Here is a 24,066-nt window from a genome sequence, read left to right as displayed (position 1 = left end):
CTTAGAGGCTGGGCCTTCCCTCCACCTCCCTGCACTGCATTCTGGCCTCTTCCCCCAAAGACATCCCTTTACCACTGATCAAGTGTCTGAGATGCCAGACCACAGCAGTCTCTTTGGCGCCTTGGAGATCTCTCAGTCTTTTAGAGGTTCTTTTGAAATTCAAGGTATTAAGTGGAGGAGAGGGCTTCTGTTTCCAGTCACTCACAATGACATCTGCTCTGCCCCAGGTACAGCACTGGGTACCACTGAGACAACTCCTGAAGGCAGTGTGCAGTGCTAGCCCCATTTCACTGAGAAGAAAACCAGGGGATAATGTGACTTACCAGCTAAAAAATCATGGCAGTGCAATCTAGTCTAAATTAAGGAAATATGACTCAGTCTCATGTTTTAAAAAGTATTCATTGAAATATTATTTAGAAAAAATGAGATGTTGAAAGAGTTTAAGATGTGCAATGTTAGGGGAAAGTTTAAATAAAGTTTGGTTCATCCAAATAATGCACTGGGATGCAAAATTGAAACTGATGTTTGCAAATTGTCTACAAACATGTGAGAAAATGACTGTAACAGATGCATGTTTGATCAACTCAACGTGATGCACATAACTCTGTAATGGAAGACTCCGAAGCGGTGACAGTGGTGATGTCTAAGCCGTAAGCATACAGCAGAGGGGAGGCTTAGGGAATAGACGAGCCCCGCATCACAGGCTGTCGCTGTCCTGCACCCCAGCATCACAACGTCAAACCCCACTTTCCTAGACGGGAAGTATGACTCGGGAAATGTACTGAAACATAAATTAACCAGTAAATTATAAAAGATAAGTCACAGATTATTTGTCTTGAAACAAAGAACTTTTCATCAAAATGAAACTTAACTGAGGGGGGTGGATTGATTAAGCTCACAAGTTCTAGACCAGCCTGAGCCAGTGTGAGACCCCCCACCTCTAAAAATAGCCATTTGCTGTGGTGGTCACCTATAGTCCCAGCTACTTGGGAGGCTGAGGCAAGAGGATTGCTTGACCCCAGGAGTTTGAGGTTGCTGTGATCTGTGATGCCATAGCACTCTACCCAAGGTGACAAAGTGAGACTCTGTCTCAAAAAAAAAAAAAAAAACTAAACTAAAAGCACAGAAAATCTATAAGCACATTTTGAGAGACCTGTTGCTTATGTTGCTCCCAGCCTATGGCAATTATGGGCTATTTCTCCTCCTCCCTCCCTCCCTTCCTGTTTCTCTCTCCCTCTCTCCTCCTCCCTTCTACCTACCAACCCACCTCTATCTGTCTGTCTCATATTTTTCAACAAGAGCATTTAGCTTCCTAATCAGAAAAAAAAGTGAATGCTATTTTTATAAAATAAAATGGGGGTGCCAAGACTGAGCCCAGGGCCGCTGGGCTCTGAGTCCACGGCTGATCCTTTGTTGTGGGCCTGGAGGTGCTGTGAGGGGCTACTGGCTCCCAAGCCCGAGAGGGCCAGCCTTGTGGGTTCCCAGTGTACCTTTCCGGGAACCCGGCTCTGCCTGCCTGGAGCGCCCATGGTTTGCTTCTGTTGCAGTTTCTGGGGAGCTACGAGTCTGTTGTGTTCTACTGGCCCTCACTGCTATGCCTGGCCTTCCTGCTGGGCCGCTTCCTGCACATGTTTGCCAAGGCACTGAGGGTGCACCTGGGCTGGGAGCGCAGGGCGGTGAGTACCGAGCGTAAGTACTGCACGTACTGACAGGGTTAATCCTCGCAACAGCTCTTTAGTACGTACTATTACTATGCATTACATTCGGTTTTGGAGACTTGACACCAGAGAGGTGAGTTGAGCTGCCTGAGGTCACCCAGCTAATCTGCAGCAGAGCCAGAGCTGAACCCAGACAGCTGGGTTGTGGAGTCTCCCTCTTTACCACTGTCAACACAGCTTCTCTGGCCTGGGGCAAATGCCTCCAGCTTTGAGGTCACCTGGGGTCAGGATAGGTCTTTTTCTCTCCCTCACACCTCAGGATTGAGTCCAGGCATTACCTGGACTTGATGCCTCTTGGCCTCACTTGCCACAACTTTGGTCTCTGCATCACCTAAGCTTGAAGGAGTTGTGATTAGTTCATTTCATTGACCTTGAGTTTTTCTTGTCTTTTGGTTATCTTCTCAAAATGAGCACGTGACAGTCAGGACAAACTAGGTTATGCTGTAGTAATAAACAACCCCCAAACCTCAATGGCTTACCACGATAAAGTTTTATTTCTAACTACAGTGACATGTGGAGAGTGCCAGGGGCCATGTCCTCCTAACTCTGTGACCTGGGATGATGGAGCAGCCTCCACTGGGAACATGAGTGATTGGCACATGACAGGGAAAGAGAACATGGTGAGGCAAACACTAGCTTTTAAGGCTTCCACCAGGATACCACCTCCACTGAGATTTTACTGGACAAAGCCATTATTTAGCCACACACCTTCAAGGGGGTGAGAGGGTTCGGTCCTATTATGTATCTTGAAGGAGGGGGAACCAGAATGTTTACAAACAGCTGCAAGGCTCAGAATCTGAGGATGATGTCCCATGCAGCTGCTTAAAAAGCAAAAAACAAAACCCCATGATAATGACACTGAAGTCTCCAGTTATTACATATATACCTTCAAAATGTTTCAGATTAGGATATAGAAAGTAGGTGTTTCTGTATTTCGCCTACTGAAGAAAGCTGGTAAGGTATTTCTTACAAAATACAAAAGTTTATCTAAGTAGACACATTTTTCTTCTTGGAGGAAAAAAGGCCATTTCCGATGCCTTTATGAGAGACTGAAGAAAAGGAAATTTTCTTTCATTGTGATGATGACAGCCATTACTCACTGGGTGCCGTGCTGGGCAGGCACTGTGCCAGTGCTTAATAGACATTATCTTATTTAGTCTGCACAATAACCTTCTGGAAGGTATTATTATTTTCTCCATTTACTTATGAGGAGCCTAAGGGGTAGAGATGTGACTTGCCCAGGGCACACAACAGTAAGTAGCCAGTCAGCGTTCCAGCCGGGTCTTGCGGATGCTACCCAACATCCCGGATATATATGACACATAAAAGTCACACATCATCTATAGAGAGCAAAATAGATGACTATTGTGGAAAGCTCATTGCATGTGGAGGAAACATTTCAAAACATAAATTTTCCTTTTTAAATGCTGAAGAAATATGTAACAAGCAAAAGAATCTCCTTTTTAGAAAAAAGGAAAGGCTGAGATTTGGGGTGTTTCATTCTTGAAATAATGGCTTGAACTATGATGGGAAATCACCAAATCTGAATGGAACAAAGTTTCACAGAACAGTGACCGGTCCAGTTGGAAAGCAAAAGCGTCAGGGCAGTCTGACCACTGGCATTTTCTGACAGCATGTGCCTGATAGATAGGAGACCAGGAAATGACAGGTGCCCGGAAATGGCTACACCCAGGAGAGCAGCTCGTGTCTGAATCCCTGCCCTCTGTAGCTGTCGCCCCTCAAAGAGACCAGAACCCTAACAAGAAATAAGCCACAGCCGAGGCCTGTGTTCTCTGTCACAGGAGGAGCAGCCAGTCCTGGGAGCACACCAGGCAGCGCACGTGAAGCGGCTGCTGAGGACGCCCCGCCCGCAGTAAGCCGCCCTTGTGTTCATTCCCCCGCAGGTTTGCACCAACTCTGAAGAGCTCTGATTATGGGACAGAGGGGGTGGCTGGAAGGGCACTGCCGGGGTCAGGACCTTGATTTGCTAATAACAGAAACCCAGCACAAACTTGATTAAAGCCAGGCAGGAAATGTGTGGGTGTGCGTCACTAAGAAGTCCAGAGTGTCAGTTTGGCTTATCGATGTCATCTGAACTGGTCCCTCTCCCTCCTCTCCCCTCAGCTCAGCTTTTACTGTGTTGGCCTCACAGTTAGGTGGGCTTCCTCCACATGGTGGATCCCACACTCTCTAAGCTTATACCCTCCTGGTTTGAGCTCAGAAAAAAGATATTTACCTTTCCAGTTATTGAAGCAAAAGTCCCACTGATGTGTTTCACTGCATCCAATTGGATCACGTGTCACCCAGAACCAGTTAGAGTGGTTAGGTGATGGGAGTACACTGACTGGTTAAGTTGAGTCAGTATTCCCTCTCTTTAGCCCAGATCTGGGAAATGACGTCAGGAAATAACGTTACCCACTAGGGCCCAGGGTCGGGAAGGATAGTGATCCAACTTAAAACTGAGGTGCTATCACCAAAGAAGACGATACAGATGTTGCCAGGCAAAAGTACCAGGTGCCAGAATGATACAAGCCCCTCCACACCTGCTTCTGCTACCATGTATATGGGGATATGTCCCAGAGAAGGGATATGTCTTGTCTGAAGTCACACAGTGTCAAAGCTTGTAGTTTGGGTAGAATTAGATTTGGCTACATACAACAGAGACCCAAAAATAGTAGTGGCACAAACAAGAGACAGACTTATTACTTTCTACAGAACTCTGGAGGTGAGCAGTCTACCTTGCCTCCAGACTGCCCCCTAAGCATCTAGTGTGTGCTTTCCGTCCTCAGTGCTGCCTCGTGGTCCAACGGGGCTGCTGGAGCACCAGCCTGGAGGTGGGGGTCAGTTCTATTTGGGTAGCTTCCATGGTATGGTATGGCCCATACCACCCTTAGTCACAGCCCATTGGCCTGAAGTTAGTCTGGTCACTCTTAGCTGCAAGAGACCTTAGGAACTTTAGGCTTTCAGTTTGCTGAATTGCTGCTCTGAATAAAACTGAGTCTCTGTGCTTACGAATAAAGAGAGAATGAAACCTGTGGAGACTGCTGGTACTGTCTCCCTACACTAAGCTCCAAGAGGATGTGGTTATTTTCAGAAGAATTTGTCTACCTACCACAGCCTTTCATTTCTTGGTGTCTATTCATTCACAGAGATGGAAAAACAACGTGGTTCCAAGCTAGGATATATGAGTGGGACCCCTGCTTTCAATTCCCTAGCAGAATGACCGGAACTATTGTGTTGGCCTTCATCTGCCTGTACCTTGTAAGTAGATCTGATAAAACCATTTTATAATTTGTAAATGAGGCAGGGTGGAGACTAGGGTTATGGAGTCTTTGAGGCACATGGCATGTTCCTAAAAGGCTGGGTCAAAATTGAATCTTGGTAGATCAAGAACAGTATTTCCACTTTATTTTCATTCCTGGGACGCTTTTGCCCACATGGCAAATATTGCTAGTAAAAATAATCCACACCTAACCAAACTAGTAGCGGTTAAATCTCCACATGATAAAATGTATCATTGACTAAAAATTGATGGAAGAAAAATATATTTGAAAATATTTTGATATGCAAAGATATATTTATATATATATATTATTTATTTATTTATTTTTCGAGATAGAGTCTCACTCTTTTGCTCTGGGTAATGCTATGACATCATCATAGTTCACAGTAACTTCAAACTCTTAAACTCAAGCCATCCTCCTGTCTCAACATTCCAAGTAGCTAGGACTACAGGCACCTGCCATGATGCCCAGCTAGTTTTTCTGTTTTTAGTAGACATGGAGTCTTGCTCTTGCTTATGCTGTTCTCAAATTTGTGAGCTCAAGCAATCTACCTGCCTTGGCCTCCCAGAGGACTAGGATTATAGGTGTGGCCACCAGGCTGGTCTGATATGTTAAATTTGATCCAGGAAAGTTGACTTGGTAGGAATAATGATCCCTAAGGAAATTTTACAGTAGCAAAACCTATGGTTGATTAATTATGCTGTGAACAAAAATTATATCATTTAAATATAAAATAATTGATCCTGACAAAAATAATTTCAGAAAATTAAAAATAAAAGCAGACAAACTAGAATTGGTTTATTGAACTATATTTTAAGAAATGGATTAAAAATTTTAAAGTGTTATTTAAGTTTGCTTTCTCAACAGAAAATTGTATATGTTGATATAATTCCAACTTTGATGTTTCTTTTAGCATAGAATCAAAACATTTTTGTGGTCAAGGTTATCTGAGGTAAAATGGCTGGGTCAAAAGCCAGATCAAAGTGGAGGGGAAGAAATGGCAAGGCTGACTTCTCTTTTCATTTTAAATATACTGAGACCACACCTATTTAAGTTAATCCTGTGATTAAGTTTTTAAGTGAGCATTTAAGTTAGGTTATGGTGGAGTTCCAAGTAACCCCTTGAATTTCATTGGTGTAACACTATGTCTTTACCCACACAACAGTGCTGACTGAGTGTTCAGGTATGGAAGGCAGCACCTTCCATGTGGTCATTCAGGGTCCCAGGAGCCTTCCACCACCTGCCTTCACCACTCCTGAGAACCCCATCACCATCTGCATGCAGTCAACAGAAGGGCCAGGAGCATGGACAGATGCTATGGGCAATTTTCATGGACTGGATGTGAAAGTGTCACCCATTTCTTTCTCTTCTCTTTCATTGGTGACAACCTGGTCATGTGGTCACATCTAATACAAGGGAGGCTGGGAAATTTAGTCCAGCTTTATGCCCAAAGGAGGAATAGATTTGAAGGGGAAACTAGAGTTCTCTGCAAAATAAATAACTCACTTGGAGTTATGGTGTTTCTTAAATATTTATCAAGTGCCCACTGTGTGCCAAGCACTGTGCCAAGACGGGAAGAAGGCAGAGAGCTGACTCAGCATAGTCCTGGCTGCGGAGAAGCTTGTGGTCTAAGAGAAGGAGATACTCCATCGTGTGAGGTTCCTGCCATCCCAAGAAAGAAAAAGGATAAAGTGAAAGTGCTCTGGAAATTGAGTGGATCGTTCTAGATTGAGCAGCTGCCTGAAGATGATAATGTTTGAGCTCCACTTTCAGACATGAACACCACTAGGTTGGTGAAGTAAGTGGCAGAATGAAGCACTGGCATCACAGGAGGACAGGACGGGGGACAAGTATGCTCTGTGTGCAGGAAACAGGGCAGGAAACTGTGCCTTCTCCAACTTGGCTCCCACCCAGATAGGGCCCGAATTGCCCCCAAGGTCAACCCTTACCCTGAATTAGTTGTTCTTTCACTCTGATTCCATGAATGTTTGAAGCCCTGGTGAGGCCCCACCTTTTTTGCTGTAGGGTGAGGGACAGAGTGTGAGATGACTTCTGTCTCCCAAGAACTCACATCTTGGAATAGCTGGTTTGCAGGGTCATTTCCAGCCAAGTTTTGAATGCCTGGAAGACATTGACCTCAATACCAATAACATCCATGTGCTATTCCTACGCTGAGCTGGACTCAGGTGAGACCTTGAAACCTTTGCTCTATGTCCCTAGTTCATTGTCTTTGAGTTCTGCGTGTTTGTGTACGTGAGAGATGAGTTGGCCGTGTTTGAAGGCAAGCTGGAGAGCTACGTCGCCTCTGTGAACCATACAGGGACCCTGACCCCAGTCGTCCTGCAGGTGAAGGAGCTTCTCAGCATCACCAAAGGTAACCCTGTCTACCAACTCTGTTCCCAACACCTATGTGTTGAGTGAACAGCTTGTATAATGATCAAATCCATCACCTCAAACATGTATCATTTCTTTGTGATGAGAACATTCAAAATCCTCTCTTCTGGCCAGGTGCAGTGACTCACACCTGTAATCCCAGCACTCTGAGAGGCCGAAGCAGGAGGATTGCTTGAGGCCAGTAGTTTGAGACCAGCTAGAGCAATTTAGTGAGAACCTCCCCCCTTCTCTACAAAAAATAATAAAAGTAGCTGGGCATGGTAGCATATTCCTGTAGTCCTAGCTACTGGGGAGGCTGAGGCATGAGGATCACTTAAGCCCAGGAATTTGAAGCTGCCGTGATCTGCCCTCCAGCCTGGGCAACAGAATGAGATTTTGTCTCGAAAATCAAGAAAAGGAAGAAACAAACAATTATCTTTTCTAGCCATTTTGAAATATATACTACTTGTTAAATATAGTCACCCTCCTATGCAATAGGACACTAGTTATTGAGTTTTTAATCCTAAAGAGATAGATTTTTATCAAAAGCTTTTTCTGTACCTATTGAAAATCAGCTCCTATAGACGCTTTTAAACAAAGAAGTCATTTTTCTTCCTTCTACATCCCCCTCTCAAAAACACACAAAATCTTTCTAAAAGCCATTTAGAGTCACAATATCAAAACCTTATGGAAAGGTGGATGAGTGAATAGCCAAGACATCTTGATCCCAGGAGTCCTTCTGCCTGTTGAGGTGGAACCAGCGCTGCCCCACGAGGCAGTTAGAGGTAATATATAAATGATGTTTTCACTGGACAGGGGCTAGGTCCCTTTATTCACTGTAAAGTGAAAAATTAGCACCAAAGGAGAGAATTGTGCAGAAAATAAATTATATCCAATGTGTGCGTGGCTAAAATGAAATAGGAAAATGAGCAGAAGTTTACTGACACAAGAAATGGCGACAAAGCAAGAATGGTAGATTTTGCCTAGACCTTTCTGATACAGGGTTCTGCATTTTGAAAATTCTGTTTTGTCAGGAGTCTGGGTGCTGACTATTTTGCCTGCCTCCCTCACCTGTGTGAGTTACCTGTTCCACATTTTGGTCTGTTATAGGTAAGAACATTTGGGGAGTATTTTGTGTGCCTTTGGCTAGGATTGTGACTGTCAGGCTTTTCTCAGGGTTCCTCAGCCATAGCTGCAGTGCCAAACATGGGCCCAGGAAGTGAATACAATGTCCGGGGATAACCACATCTTTTGGTAGGAAGTGGGGGGGGGGGGGAAGCTATTGATTTGAACTTCTGCAATGAGCTAACATTATGCTTAGAATCTTCATTTGAATTTTACCACAACCCTGAGGGATAAGTACTTTCATCTCCATTTTTACAGTTGGGAAAGCTGAGACTCAACAACATTAAATAACTTGCCCAGGCAGTTAGCAGATGATCAAGTCTTTCTGACCACAGAGACCTTGTTATTTCTTACACACTCAGACACCTCTATTGGGTGTCAGATCTGCTCTGCTCTGCTCTCCAGAACTAATCACACTGGGCCCCCAGCAGGTGAATCTGGCCCAAGAGGACATCAAATAAGATTGAATCAAAGAGACCAGGAGTGTCAGTCTCTAGGACACCAGTGCAGGAGGAGGGGGTGGCCTTACATATGTAGCAGCATTTGCATGCAGACATCAATTGGATATTAGGTATCCACTGCTCCCTTGTCTCTCTCTTTCTCCCTCTAAAACTCTTTCTCTTTCAGCCCAGGGCTGATTTCTAGCTCTCTGGAGCACAGCCTACCTTCATAGCCTCCCTATCTGCCTGACCGAAGATGGCAGGTCTCTTGCAGATGGCACCCACAACAAGTCTCTCTTAGCATGAAGGGTCCCAGCTCTCCACCAGCCCTGTCTGGCTCCCTCTCTCCACTTTCTTCTCCTTGGACCCTGTAGGTAGTCTGGACATAGCTACTTAGCCTGCCCTACCTGATGGGGGCACATGTCTGTGCCTTCCCTCATTAGTCTGCATGTAGCTGGAAGTTACTACTGAGACATTTGAGCCTGACCTAGGACAACCGCAGTGCAGAGGGGGCTGCATGGATGTGGAGGAGAGCAGCTGAAGGCACCACCAGGAGAGGCACTGGGGACAGGAAGCCTGGTTCCTGCCAGGCCACCCCTGCCCCCACCTGTCACCCTGTGACCCCTGCCTCTTTCTCAGGACAGTGTGGCACAGGAAACTACAGATGAGAAAGCTCCTATCAAATCGCAGAGCACTAGCACAGTGCCCGCATTTCACTTTCTCTTGGCCTTATTCCAGCCTATATAAAGGCACTTTTAAGAAAATATTACCAAGAATATTTGGTGTAAAGTAAGTCTTCCTCCCACTTGGATTCCTAATTTCTGGCTTTGTGCTTAACCACCATTACTGTTTCCTGTGTTTCCTTCCAGAAATTTTCTTTGCAATTTTATTGCTTTTCACAATGCAAATAAGTGTGCTTTGCATGTGTTTTGTTGTGTATATTGGTGGAACTACACTCAACTTCAATGCTGCCAAACAGAAACATAATGAAAGTCATACATGCAATTTTGAAATTTCTAGTAGCCTCTTTTAAGAAAGTAAAGAGACAGGTTATATTAATCTTAATAATATACTTTATTTAACAGAAGATAGCCAACATATTTTTATTATTTCAACATGTAATAGATATAAAAATCATTAGTGTGGTATTGGCATTCTTTATTTCCTTCTGAGTCTTTCTAATTTAGTAGCCATAAAAAGTACAAAATGACTTGAAAAAAATGCTAGAGCTAGCGTGTTAAGTAAAGAAGGCAGGACCTAAAAGTGAAAGTGGACTACGAACTAACGCTGTCCAGCTAACCTTGACGTATAGGGTCGAGGACTAACCTACAGCATTAGAAAAGGAAGGTAAGACTTGGTGAGGGGTGGGACTGTAAGGGATTATTGCCCCTTTTTGGTGTCCCCTTACGTTGTTATAAGGTTAGGCTACCAACAAATTGGATTTTCTGTTTTCAATTGGTTTTCTGTCTTATTACATTAAGTAATACACATTTATCATAGAAAAAGTAAGAAAATATAGAAAGCAATATAAGGAAAATAGAGGCCACACATAATGTCATCTATCAAATTCAGGCACCATCATGAATTGGTAAATATATATTATTTTTACAAATGTACTAAAATTCAAGAGTTTTAAGGCAGCTCAGAAGTACCCTGCCAGTGCAGGTGGTAACAGGAGGCCAGGCTGCAGGCCTCAGGCCGTTTTCCATGATATCTATTGAGCTCTGACTACGCTCAAAGAGCTATAGGTATGACACCGCTTGATTTCCCACTTCTCCTCCAGAAAGCACATAAAGAGGCTGTGGGCAGGAGATAAGCACTTTCTGCCTTTGAAGTTCCATAATCCTGCCTCGTCGCACAGTGTGGTAAGTCTGCACAGGCCTCTCTGCTGAGGCTAAGCCACATACACAACCTGCTCTGTGGCACCAGGCCCAAGGACCACCCTGGGGGAGGAAGAGCCCTGGATGGGGTGGCCAGAGTCCTCAAGTCCAGTCCTGCGCTGCTGCTGGCTGACTGAGAACACATCCCTGTCCTTATTGTATCCCCATCTGTAAATGAGGACGATCACGACACTCGCCTCACTGGGTTGGTGGGTGCACCTCACACGAGGATGTTGGACACGTGTGGCAGAGGTAATGAAGGCTTCTGGGAACCCTTTTTCCTTTTAAATCTCAGGTGGCCATTGCAAGGTATTCTGGCTGGCAAATAGCCTACATTCTATGGGGTAAGTGCTGTCACAGTCCCTGGTCACCAGCGGAGCCCTGGCTGTGGGTAGGGAGGGGAGGAGTGAGTTGGAAGCAGCCCTGGCTTTTGCCCTTGAGGCCCTTCAGGATGGAGAAAGAAACACACACTCTCTAGGCCAGGAATGTATGCTAAGGGCAGTGGTGACCCAGAGGAAGAACTGACTATCCATACCCAGGGCCGGGCTCAGACGTACTTAGGGAGCTGACATTGAACTGCTCCTGGCAGGGTGAGAAGGGAGTAAGCAGGAAGCAAGGGGAGGCCATGCCGGGCAGAAGGAACCATGTAGGTGGCATACGGGAAGAGAGGGGGGTAGAGGGTGGAATGCGGGGAGGGGCCCAGGTGTGACTACCAGCTCCCTCGGCCCCCAGGCTACCTCGTCATCCATGTGGTGCAGAGCTTGTGTGGCATGGGGATCATGTACGGCCTGGTGCTACCTGTCGTCCACAACCAGGGCCTGGAGATGCTCCAAGGTCTGGGCATCGGGATGTAAGTGCTGGCTAGGCATCCTGTCACTGCTGTGTCCTGGGCACTGGGGTGCCCTCCCAGCTGCTCCCTGGACCCATGGTCTTGGCTCTGATCCAGGGATGGGTTACATAGCAACTAGCAGGGAAGGGAAACTTAACAGTTTACAAAAGGCTGCCTTTCTCTCTCTTCCATGCTGCCCTCACACAACTGTGTGTGTATGGGGGATACACATATGTCCATTTTCCAGCCAGGAAAGGTGAGGTATGGGGAGTTAAAGTGAGAGGCAAGACAGTATGATGGAAGGCAGCAGGAATCTCGGCTTTTGGGTCTCCTGTGTGACTCAGGGTAAGTTATTTACCATTTCTGGACCTCTGTTTACACGCCTGGAGGCAGAGTGAATGCTGGAGTCCCTGAGCAGTCACTATGTGCCTTTTCCCATAAGGCCTATGCACATGGCGCCTGTGCTGCCCTCCATTCTGCAGACCAGGGAACAGAGGCACAGGGAGACTGAGAATTTTGTCCAAGGAGTGGGAGAGACTCAGGATTTGGAGCCAGGCAAACTAAAACCAAAGCCTCCTTTTTTTTTTTTTTTTTATTGTTGGGGATTCATTGAGGGTACAATAAGCCAGGTTACACTGATTGCAATTGTTAGGTAAAGTCCCTCTTGCAATCATGTCTTGCCCCCATAAAGGGTGACACACACCAAGGCCCCACCCTCCCCATCCCTCTTTCTGCTTTTCCTCCCCCCTATTACCTTAATTGTCATTAATTGTCCTCATATCAAAATTGAGTACATAGGATTTGTGCTTCTCTATTCTTGTGATGCTTTACTAAGAATAATGTCTTCCACGTCCATCCAGGTTAATACGAAGGATGTAAAGTCTCCATTTTTTTTAATAGCTGAATAGTATTCCATGGTGTACATATACCACAACTTGTTAATCCATTCCTGGGTTGGTGGGCATTTAGGCTGTTTCCACATTTTGGCGATTGTAAATTGAGGTGCAATAAACACTCTAGTACAAGTGTCCTTATGATAAAAGGATTTTTTTCCTTCTGGGTAGATGCCCAGTAATGGGATTGCAGGATCAAATGGGGGGTCTAGCTTGAGTGCTTTGAGGTTTCTCCATACTTCCTTCCAGAAAGGTTGTACTAGTTTGCAGTCCCACCAGGAGTGTAAAAGTGTTCCCTTCTCTCCACATCCACGCCAGCATCTGCAGTTTTGAGATTTTGTGATGTGGGCCATTCTCACTGGGGTTAGATCTCAGGGTTGTTTTGATTTGCATTTCTCTAATATATAAAGATGATGAACATTTTTTCATGTGTCTGTTAGCCATTCGTCTGTCATCTTTAGAGAAGGTTCTATTCATGTCTCTTGCCCATTGATATTGGGATTGTTGGCTTTTTTCATGTGGATTAATTTGAGTTCTCTATAGATCCTAGTTATCAAGCTTTTGTCCGGTTGAAAATATGCAAATATCCTTTCCCATTGTGTAGGTTGTCTCTTTGCTTTGGTTATTGTCTCCTTAGCTGTACAGAAGCTTTTCGGTTTAATGAAGTCCCATTTATTTATTTTTGTTGTTGTTGCAATTGCTATGGCAGTCTTCTTCATGAAGTCTTTCCCCAGGCCAATATCTTCCAGTGTTTTTCCTATGCTTTCTTTGAGGATTTTTATTATTTCATGCCTTAAATTTAACCAAAGCCTCCTTTTAACTACTACTCCCCGCACACTGTCACTCAGGGGCTGTCAACACAGCATGCGGTGCTCTCTGGGGACCTCCCTGCTCTGAGCTCCTTGGTTCCTTGCTTATCTAGAGGCATCTGTGATTCTGGGGCACACCCTGGTCCTTTCCACTCTCTCATAGCCTTGTCAGGTTTAAAAAACAAAACAAAAAACCATTCCTTTCTTTGCTGAACTCATTAAACCACTCGCCTAGCTGCCACCCTGATGAAATATAACCTCAGGGAAATCCTGGAGGAATGGATTTACTCCAGGATTCTACTCCCCTGTGGTCTCAGGAAAGTCACCTCCCCTCTGTGAGCCTCAGTTTTCTTACCCGCATAGTGGGGGTGGGAATGCTCGGTGAACACAAAGCAAAGCTTGTGCTCCCCCTATTGGCCGAGTGTCAGCGCCTCTCACCTCTGTCGCTGGGCATCGGAGAAGGGCCTGGAGGAGTGGAAAGGCCACCTCTGGACAGTCCCACCCCGTGTTTCAGCCTCACCATATCCATTGTCGTGGGTCTCATGGTCCTGCAGGAGAGGATCGCTGCCAGCTTCTTTCTCCAGCCCAAGCTGGGCACAGCTGATAAGCAGAAGCCCTTGGCTCTGAACAACAGGTGAGGGTGAGAGAGGGAACTAGGGGATTGTATGACTTCAGCTTTGGTGGTCTCTAAGCCCTTCCCCTTCCCCTTGGATGGGTTCCTGGGAAGGCTCTCCACCCTCTACGAGAGCGTGTCCAGTGGGCCAGGGGTGGGCCCTGGGGTCAGACTGCCTGGGCCAGGTCCTGGCTCTGTCCACTGAGCTGTGTGACCTTGTGGGAGCTTCCTGAACACTTATAAACCTTACTTTTCCCATTTACAATTAATTGTGCATACCTCAAAGGGTGTTGTAGGGATGAAATGTGTTAAAAAATGAACTTTGAACAATAGTGCTCGGCACATCCTTTCTAATTCATTCATTCATTCAAAGTCATCCATTCATTTGAGGGACCAACATGGTGCTCCAAGTAAAGAGATAATCCCAACACAACCTGCCTGTGAGATGCTCAGTGCACTGGAACAGACAGACAGACAGGTAGACAACAAGGACAGAGGACTCTGGAGGATGCAAAAGGGTTGCAAGAGAAACCTGAACCATGGAGGAAGAGGGACAGGTGGCGGAGGCGGGGTGGCAGAGGAGAAGCGAGAGTGTTAGTTCCACCTTGGATGGGATACTTGGGCTGAGATCAGAGGATGGAAGGATTTCTGCCTGTAGAAAGGGGGTGAGGGCATGGCTGGCAGCAAGGATGAAGACAGGTAGCCGCAAAAGGGCAGAGTGAGTCAGGAAAAAAGTGAGAATCTCAAATAGCTGCCATGCAGTGGCCTTAGACACTGAGGGACATCGGGAAGGGACACAAAGTGACAAGACCAGAAAGCCCCTTTCTCAGAGGGGCCCTAGAACTCAGCATGCAAAGCGTGGGCTTTATCCTAGAGGCAACAGGAAACCATACGATCAGGTGATCCTTTGGGAAGTTTCATCTGGAAGACTTTGGAACAGCTCAACTGTGAACAGGCCCCTTTTGCAACAGACAGTGGGAAAGCCACTTCCCTCTGTATGGCCACTGAACCAACTGCAGCTCCATGATTTCTTATCCTGCAGGATTCCTCAAACCCCATGCATCAATGACACAGTTAGAGTCCCCAGTAACCCCTGGCCTGCACTGTGCTCAGAGTCCTCCATGCTGGGCCTGCGCCAGTCCTTACACCAGTGCTGTGACTGGGAGCATTGGCTCCCCTTATGGCACGAGGTAGCAAAGCTATGAACCAGAAGTTGTAGGATTTGATTCCAGAGCCCACCTGGCCCTAGTGAAGGGGGCTGTCTCAGACGACTTCTGTCCACAGGAGAGCGTTCCACAACTTCAACTACTTCCTGTTCTTCTACAACGTGCTGCTGGGCCTGGGTGCCTGCCTCTCCAGGCTGTTCATCAGCTGCATCCTGGGCACGTGGCTCATCGCGCGCATTGATAGGACCATCATGCAGAGCGGCTACGAGGGAGCAGACATGGGTGAGAGCCCACGCCCTCAGGGGCAGGCCAGTTTTGCACCCTGTGGCAGCTACCAGGCCTGGAGCTCACATCCTTGGCTTATGCTCAGAGCTTATCTTCTGATGGAGGCCATAAAATGTATGCTGCCCACTGCTCAGAAGGAAGTTTAAGGCTATCAAATGCCTACAGGCCTTACGGGAGGGCTGTCAGAGGTAGCAGAAGTCTATCTAAACAGATTAATTTAGGAGTGTACAGATCTGACCATTTTGAGAAAGAACACATCTCAGAATTATTAGCACTGTTAGTTGCAAACTTTGTTTTAGAAAATGTTCTGTTCACTTGAAATACTCCAAAATCAAAGCCCTTTGTGAGGAGGTGAAAGTAGTTTTCTTTCTATCTCTGGATCACAATCATCCTTCATTCACCATCCAATAAATGTACTGATGCCTTCTCAGTATTAGCCAGGGCTGCTCCCAGCTCCTAGGAGCTTTGAGTTCCCCATAATACGAACAGATTAGAATATGATTTCTGAGAATCTTTCCAGATGCTTGGCAGAGACTCAGGGACCACTGGGGAACAAACTGGCTCTGAAGTTATATCATAAAGTACAAACCAGGCAGGTCGGGCGGTGCTGCCTGGCTCGACCAGCCTCTGGATTTCAGGGTTCAGCGCATGGATCGGCATGCTCTACGTGGACCATTATCACACCAACCCCGTGCTTGTCAGCTTTTGTCACATCCTGATCACAGACCACAGGGAGAGGAAGCTGCAGCAGGCCATCAAGTACCTAAATCCATCCTCAGGTAAAGACTCTGTCTGAACCTACACTGGGTTCAGATGGCAGAAATAAACACCCTTAGGTTCCCCGGGGTTCCTGAGATGCCCCGGGTTCCACTTTCCTGCTGCCCTTTCTCATACTCCATGACCAGGTGCCCTTCTGCTGGGGAGCTTAGGAGGCTTAGCTCTTAGTCAGCCTGGCTGGGGGACCTGTTCAGGCCTTGGGTCCTTGTCCTGCTAACCAGCCTCCTCCCTTGCCTGAAAATGAACTCTAGTTCTGTTAGCAGAGTCCTCCATTTCCCAGTTGTTTGAGACTCCAACCCGCATCCCAGGCGGTGTGACAGTTGCCCTGGGCTAAGTTCTGAGTATTCTGCCCTGCTGCTCACCACGAGCTCTCTAAGGCTTTCTTGTGTCTTCAGGCAGACCGTGTTCACTGCTGTTCCCACTATGGGTGGACACCCAGGTCTGAGGCAAAACTCACATCCCTCCAACCTCCCTCACCTTCCCGGGAGTCCAGCTCCTTCTGCCACACCTCACGCCTTCCAGGCAGCTCTTCCCACGGCCTTGGAGAACAGCAGAGGCAAGCTGCCCCCTCCCGGATGCCCCTCCAGTCTGTCTGCTCTGATTCTCTCCTAGGTCCACGCTTTTCAGCCAGGTCCAGGACAAGGTGGCTCCTGCTGCAGACCCTGATGAATAACCCCAGACTCATCATGCTCAGAAAACCAAAATCAGGGCACGGCTCCCAGGAGTTTACCCAGATGATGCTAAATTGCTCAGAGTGCTGACACCAGCCCCTAACATCTGCTCCAAGGCCAGGCCAGGATGTCTGCCTCCCAGAGAAGACTAAGAGCTAAGTCTAGCCAACAGCTGCCCCTACAATGAGATGGGATGGCGCAGCCCTGTCCACACAGATGGCAGAGAATATTGTCCACTCAGGCGATGGCCACCTGGACTGAGGGATGAAGTCTCAGGATTATTTCACTCCTTCGGTAAAATAGATCAAAAACTAAAGAAATGTCTATTGAACAAACTTTGCCCATTAATGACTTCCACTCTTCATTGTAGCCTTGGGGAGCTCGTAGCAGCCTTGGGGAGTCACCTTAAGAACCATTAGTTTACATACAAGGCAGAACTTTGTACCACTGAGGAAGGTGGTAAAACGTCAGCATCAGGAAGTCTAACCATTAGATCCTCTTTTCTCTGGCACAGAGCATAGCCTTCAATCCTACAGCGTCCTCACTGCTTTCTTCTTTCTTAACTTTGTGGTAGGTGGGAGAGGAGGAACTGCATGATCTCAGCCCCCAGTCTGATAGGACAAGCAGGTACACGTTGAGCTCTCTCACCCAGGCCACTGGAATGAGGAATGGGCAGAGCTGACCTGAGCCTTGGTCACAAAATAGACACAGAGATTCCCTCTGACAAGGGTTAGGTCACTGGGAAAGCCACTTGTTTGAGAATGCAGACAGGGTCGATACGCATTCTGGGTGGGGAACAACAAGAACAAAGGTATGTGAGTGGATGAGCCCCAAGATGTTTGGGAAGTGAGAACCATGTGGCAGGTGGAGGTTCAGTGTCTGGGGAGGCCTGAATCCCAGGTAGGATGCTTGGATATTTGACCCTGTGTAGGGCCAAGTACTTACCCAAATTTTTCATGCTGAAGCATAAGGACCTGTCCCAGAACCTGTGCAAAATCTGTTCAAAGTTCCTGATGAAGACTGTGCAAGTATTATAAGGACCCACCAACAGGGCAGAGGGGAATCTCTAGCCACCTCATGAGTCCCAGAGTGTACAATAGAGCATAGGGTTAAAAGTGCATCAGGTGATCTGGGCAAAATCCAAGAATCAGTGCTGGCCATGAGTACTGAAAACAGCATTCACTAAACACAGCATACTGTCCCAGGCCTAAGTCATATATTAGCAGTGATAAGATTAAGGCAAGACAGAGTGCGGTAAACAGGATGTGTTAGAGTTCAATTCTGCAGTTAAAGAAAAACTACTTGTTCTTTAACCTTTACTCTCTCTTTGAAGCTTTACACTATGCTGCCTGAGATTTTAATAAAAGCCAGGGAAGAAGTTGGAGGGGGCCACACCCTTGTTGCTCCTTGTGGAGAGCCTGCTGTGTTGGCCTCCCCAATGCAAACTGACCAAATAGGTGTCATTCATTTGCATCAAGTCCCACAGACACCAGAGTAATTTTAATTTGGCTGATAAATAAACATGTCGTACAAACCCAGTCCTATTACAAGGTGTATTTGCTGGTGTTGTCTCTGTTAGCCTAATCTCCACAACTAAGACTTGCCATTCTGCTTGTAGAAACTTAGAAAACAAGGACTCAGAGTGTTGGGATCTCCAAACCCCCACTTTGTAGCTGTGTGACATTGACTAAATTACTTTGCTGTCTTTATTCACTTTCCTTACCTAAAAAGAGGTTAATATCCCCTAACACCCAACATCATTTTGAGGAAAAAATTAGTTCATACATATGAATGCCTTAAGCTAGTATCTGACATATCCAAAACTCTCAGTAAATATCAGTGACTGTTATTTGTCATAACTCTTTGTGAAGGATCTGATTAATATCTACTTGCCCCTCAATTAGGTATCAGCTCCATGAAGAAAGACAACTTCCTAGGTTTTGTCCACCATTGCCAAGCACACACCTGTAACATAACAGAATATTGGAATAAATAAAAGAATGAAACAAAAATGAAGAAATCTTTTGACAATGAATTCGCTTACCAAAATCAATCATCATGGTTTGAATGAGTATTAAGCTAATACCTGTGGGAAGCCCATGATGAAATGAAGAGGCTAACATGTGAACAGCCTTCTGTGATCTAATCCTCTACATGTAGCATGGGCTTATATGAAGTTCTCTGGGAACCTGGAAAAGGAAACTACTAATTCTGCCTGTGTAAAGTTAAAGAAGACTTCTCAGAAGAAGGGGCAGTGGGCTGGAATCTGCAGATGTGATGTAGGGCGTTTCTCCCGTGTGTTGGGTGAAAGGCAAGGCATGCCAGCTCTGAAGTTCTGTGTTCTGGGAGTCTGGAGATCATGCTAAATGGAGACATCATAAAGAAATCTTGTTTCAGGGCCACTAGGCCTCTTGTTTTCAGGAATAAAGATGAGGTAGCCATATAATATGTTAAAAGAAATAGGCAATATTGACTATACTTGGGACATACACCCACTATCCCTCTTTGCTTCAAGATTTATCAGTAGACTTATAGACTGGCAGGCCCTGAATAGTGAGTTACAAAGTGGGAGCCATGAGAAAGTATGCTGTACTCCAAATCACTATGGACTATTCCCAATTTATACAGATAGAAATCTAAGGGAATTGTATGGAAAAGGACATTAAGAGTGTGTGATAATGGTGGAAGGAAGATAAAGTTGGATCAGGCTGTACTTATTGTTATGTACAAGTCACTGCTGTATTTCCAGGACTTACAAAGGGCTCTAATAGTTGGTTAGATGAAACACGGGCCAGAAGTGGCCCACACTAAATGAAGTTGAACTGCCTTGGTGTACTGCAGAGGTATCCGCAGGCTTAGTGAGATTGGAATGTTAGAGTGGATTGATCATGATGACTTGCTCCCTTCCCACCCACTGTTCCAGAAGATAAAATCCTTCACCACGACTGTGAGCGATAATTTCATGAGGGGCCCTTAGAATCTTTGAAGATGCTCTTTAGTTTATCTTCTCTGTAGGTCAGAAATTACAATGGGAACTGCTGTCACTGACCTGGGATTCTTATATGCAATGGGGTTAATTGGATCCAAGGGATGACAGGGACAATGGCACTTAATCCTCAGAGACAAGGTGGACAGTTATAATAGTGTATAGTGGAATCAAAGCAGTAATCAGAATTGTCTAACTTACAGAGACCTGTGGTTTTAGCTAGTTGATTATATGTATCTAGAGGAGAAATAGGTCCTGGTCTAGTCATTTTGACTTGATCTATATACATTGAAACTCTAACTTGAATCTTCAAAATAGAATATCCTGGTCCTTCAATTCCCAGGCTTGAGCCATTGTTATAAACAGAACACCTTGAATGAAGAGGAGGATGAGTCTCCTTGAGAAAGGACCTAGCTACAACGCAAAAACATTTATACTGTTAACCTTTGCTCCAGCATTCCCCAAAGGGGCCTACTGCCTTTTTACTACAGTGATTGTATGTTGGAGAAAAGGAAATAATCAGAGCTTTAAGGATTATTGGACACTAGCTCTGAACTGATACAAACTCAGGAGACTAAAAATGTTACTGTGTTCCACCAGTCAGAATAGAGGCTTGTGGAGTTCAGGTGGTCACTGGAGTTTAGCTCAGGCCTGTTTCATAATAAGGCTAGTGCAGCAGTTCTCAACCTGTGGGTTGTGACCCACAGGAACTGTATTAAAGGGTTGCGGCATTAGGAAGGTTGAGAACCACTGGTCTAGTAGGTTCCTGAAGCCACTCATAGTTTTTTCCCCAGATTCCAAGGTGCATAATTGGAATAGATTTACTTAGCAACTGGCACCATCCCCATATAGGTTCCCTGACCTTGTGGAGTAAGGGCTATTATAGTAGTAAAGCCAAGTGGAAGCCACCAGAATTGCCTTTACCTAGGAAAAGAGTAAACCAAAAGCAATGCTGCCTTCTTGGAGGAACTGCAGAGATTCACACCACAATCAGGGATATGAAGGATGCAGGGGTGATGAATCCTACCACATATCCCATTCAGCTCATCTTTTGGCCTGTGCAGAAAACAGATGGGTCTTAGAGAATGATGGTGGATTATCATACAGATGAGCAGGTGGTGACTCCATTTGCAGCTGGTATACCAGATGTTGTTTTGTATTTGAGCAAATTGATCATACCCTGGTATCTATGCAGCTATTGATCTGGAAAATGTTTTTTTCTCAGTGCCTGTTAGAAAGAACACTAGGACCAGTTTGTTTTTCAACGGAAAGGCCAGCAAAACACTATCTTGGGGTATTTCAACTCTCCTACCTGATGTCATTGTTTTAGTGCACAGGGACCTTGTTTGCTTTGCCCTTCCACAAGACACAAAAGTGTTGTATTACATTTAAGACATTATACTGATTAGACACAGTGAGCAATGAGAAGCACTATTTTTCTTGATAAAGTCTGTAGTAGTCCTTTTGTTAAAACATTAGCATGTCGGAGGTGGGGAACAAATCTGATGAAAATTTAGGATCTTCCCACCCCAGTGAAATCCCTAGGAATTCAGTGGTGTAGGGCATGTTGAGATATGACTTTTGAGGTGAAGGATAAATGGTTGCTCCTGACTCTTCCTTCAACCTAAAAAGAGGCATTGTCTAGCAGCACACTTCGTATATGGGGACAACATATTCCTGATTTCAGCGCATGACTCCAGTTCATATAGAGAGTGATCACAAAGGTGCTGATTTCAAGTGGGGCCCAGAACGGGAGGAGGTTCTGCAAGAAGTCCAGGCTCCCAGGTCAGCTGTTGTGCCACTGGGGTATAAACCAGCGGATCCAATAGTGCTTGAAGTGTCAGTGGCATTTGGAGTTGTTAGGGGCGGTTATAGGAACTTACAGGTAACTCACATTGCCAACACAGGATTTGAAGCCAAACCCTGCCATCCCCTGCAGATAACTGTTTCTACTTTTGAGAAACAGCTTTTGGCCCAATACTGGGCCTCAGTAGGCACTGAATATTTAACTCTGAGCAACTTGGTTGCCCATCATGAACTGCGAGTTACCTTACCCACCAAGCCATGAGGTCTGTTGTGCACAGCAGCAGCACTCCATCCTCGGATGAATGCGGCATATACGAGGACAGGCACAGCAGACCCTGGTGGTGCAGTTCAGTTACATGAGGATATGGCCCAAGTGTCCATGTCCCCACTCTTGCTATATCACTGTCCTTCCAGATCACCCCTATGACTTTGTGGGGCATCAGTTGACTGAAGAAGAGAAAATCTGGGTCTAGTGTATATAAGGCTCCACGTGACGTGCAGGCCCTACCTTAAAGGGACAGCTGCAGTATTGCAGTGCCTTTCTGGGACATCCTTACCAGAAAACAGAAGACACATCCTCTGAGTGGAAAGAACTTTGAGCATTGCAGATGGCTGTTCATTTTCCTTGGAAGAAAAGAGACATGACTCTATTCCAATTCATGGAGCAATGAGTTGGCTGCATGATCAGGAACTTGGAGAGAACATGATTAGAAAATTGGTAACAAGGAGGTGTGAGGAAGAGGTACATGCATAGACCTTTCTGAATAGGCAAAAAAATGGTGAACACATCTGTGTTCCATGTGAATGCATATCAAAGAGGAACCTCACAGAGGAGGAGCTTAACAATAACGTGTACAGGATCAGCCGTTCTGTGAGTACCAGTTGGCCTCCGTCCCCAGCCACTCCTGTCAACACTCATGGGGCTCATGAATAAAGGGACCACCATGGCAGGAATGGAGGCTCTGCTTGGGTCAGTAACACGGACTTTCAGGCATGAGGACTGACCTGGTCTCCACCACTACTAAGCACCCAAACTTCTGCAGCAGAAACCAAGACAGAGTCCCCATATGGCACCATTCTCCAGGATGATTGCACAGCTACAGAGAGGGTGCATTGCATGACTTCTACCATGAAAGAGGCAGCATTTTGCTCTTCCAGGGGGCAGAAGCTTAACTCTGAATGCTGATTTGCCTTCACTGCATGCAGTGCTTCTGTGTGTACCACCTGTAGACTCACAGAGTGACCTAGCCATTGTCATGGGATTTCCCACATTGCCTCTGGTCAAGGAACACACATCATAGCAAATGAAATGGAGCAATGGCCCATGTCCATGGCACTCACTGATCTCACCACATTCTCCACTATCCTAAGGCAGCTGACTTTTGAAAACTCAATGGTTATGTTATCTAGATTGTCATTGCCACTGGTCAGGGTCCAGAACTGGTTGGTCTCCAGTCCTGGCTTATCTAGGTTCTGGACACAGACCGCTATGCTACCTTGCTCAGAACAATTGCTCTTAGGTGCCTGAGGGCTATTTACCTTAGCAGAAGGGACAGAGAGAGAGTCTTCGAGGGTGAAGTAGTCTTAGAATAGATCTTAGAATTTAGCAGAGCTTAGTAAGCTTCAGCAGAGAGACGCCATGCTGGTGTTCCGCAGGCAGGAGAGGAGACAGAGTCAGAATAAGCAGGTCCGTGATAGAATGCGCACGCTCCCGACTGCCTTCTCCTCCAGCCTAATATAAGACTGATCTCATGCATCTCAACACCACAGGTGTAGAGACTGCAAATTCACTAATGCTCTCATCTCGGGAGCTCTCTCCTGCTTGTTAGGAGAGCTAAATCCCTCCACATGCCCTTTTCACCAAGGTGTTCCATTATTGAGCTATAGGTGTTTCTTATAACTCTCAGTCCTCCTAGCCATAGAATATACAGGCTGTACACTAGGTGGCAGTACCATTCAGGCCTGGGGCAATGCTCTCCAGAAAACTGTACATACTCTGAATCGGCATGCATTCTATGGTACTGTTTTTCCCTTAGCTGGGATTCACTAGTGGGAATGTAAAGCGGCAATGGGAATGACAGCATTCACTATTACCATAGTTACTGCTAGTGAGCTACCAGCACAATGTTTGTTTTATGTCCCTGGGACCTTAAACTCCGCTTCTTTGGAAATCTTTGTTTTAAATGTAGGAGTGCTTCCTTTAGGAGACACAAGAATCCCACTAAACCGGAAATTAAAACAAATGCCCGGCCTTTATGGGCTTGCAGGCCCCACCTCACTGTGTGAGCTTGCTCATGTGCAATGTACCAAAGACTGTCTGCTCTTGAGGTTGGCTCTACGTGGTCCCCCCCCCAACCAGCCTCTGCTGGCTTTTGGTGCCTCACTTCCCCTGGGACTTCATGGTTACCCGC

The 24,066-nt window shown here is 46.0% G+C and overlaps 1 protein-coding gene across 6 annotated transcripts in view; it reads left to right on the top strand.

The window, feature by feature from the left end:
* LOC128569785 (stimulated by retinoic acid gene 6 protein-like) overlaps positions 1–24,066 on the top strand; it is a 45,879-nt gene that overhangs the window by 21,328 nt on the left and 485 nt on the right. Inside the window, exons 7-19 of one of the 6 annotated variants that reach the window (XR_008375458.1) lie at positions 1,548–1,676; positions 3,521–3,591; positions 4,868–4,979; positions 7,223–7,376; positions 8,410–8,485; positions 10,724–10,805; positions 11,116–11,164; positions 11,553–11,670; positions 13,866–13,985; positions 15,249–15,412; positions 16,054–16,194; positions 16,805–17,157; positions 18,768–19,651. Coding sequence is in view for 4 of the 6 variants with exons in the window: in XM_053568301.1 (XP_053424276.1) it covers positions 1,548–1,676; positions 3,521–3,591; positions 4,868–4,979; positions 7,223–7,376; positions 8,410–8,485; positions 10,724–10,805; positions 11,116–11,164; positions 11,553–11,670; positions 13,866–13,985; positions 15,249–15,412; positions 16,054–16,194; positions 16,805–16,953 (1,365 nt within the window). In the remaining 2 variants the exon portion in view is untranslated. The other 5 variants (XR_008375459.1, XM_053568301.1, XM_053568274.1 and 2 more) reach the window with 5 other exon arrangements.

The sequence above is a fragment of the Nycticebus coucang genome, chromosome 2 (genome assembly GCF_027406575.1).
Source record: "Nycticebus coucang isolate mNycCou1 chromosome 2, mNycCou1.pri, whole genome shotgun sequence".
In the NCBI taxonomy this organism is placed as follows: domain Eukaryota; kingdom Metazoa; phylum Chordata; class Mammalia; order Primates; family Lorisidae; genus Nycticebus; species Nycticebus coucang.
This window is presented reverse-complemented; position numbering and strand designations above follow the sequence as displayed.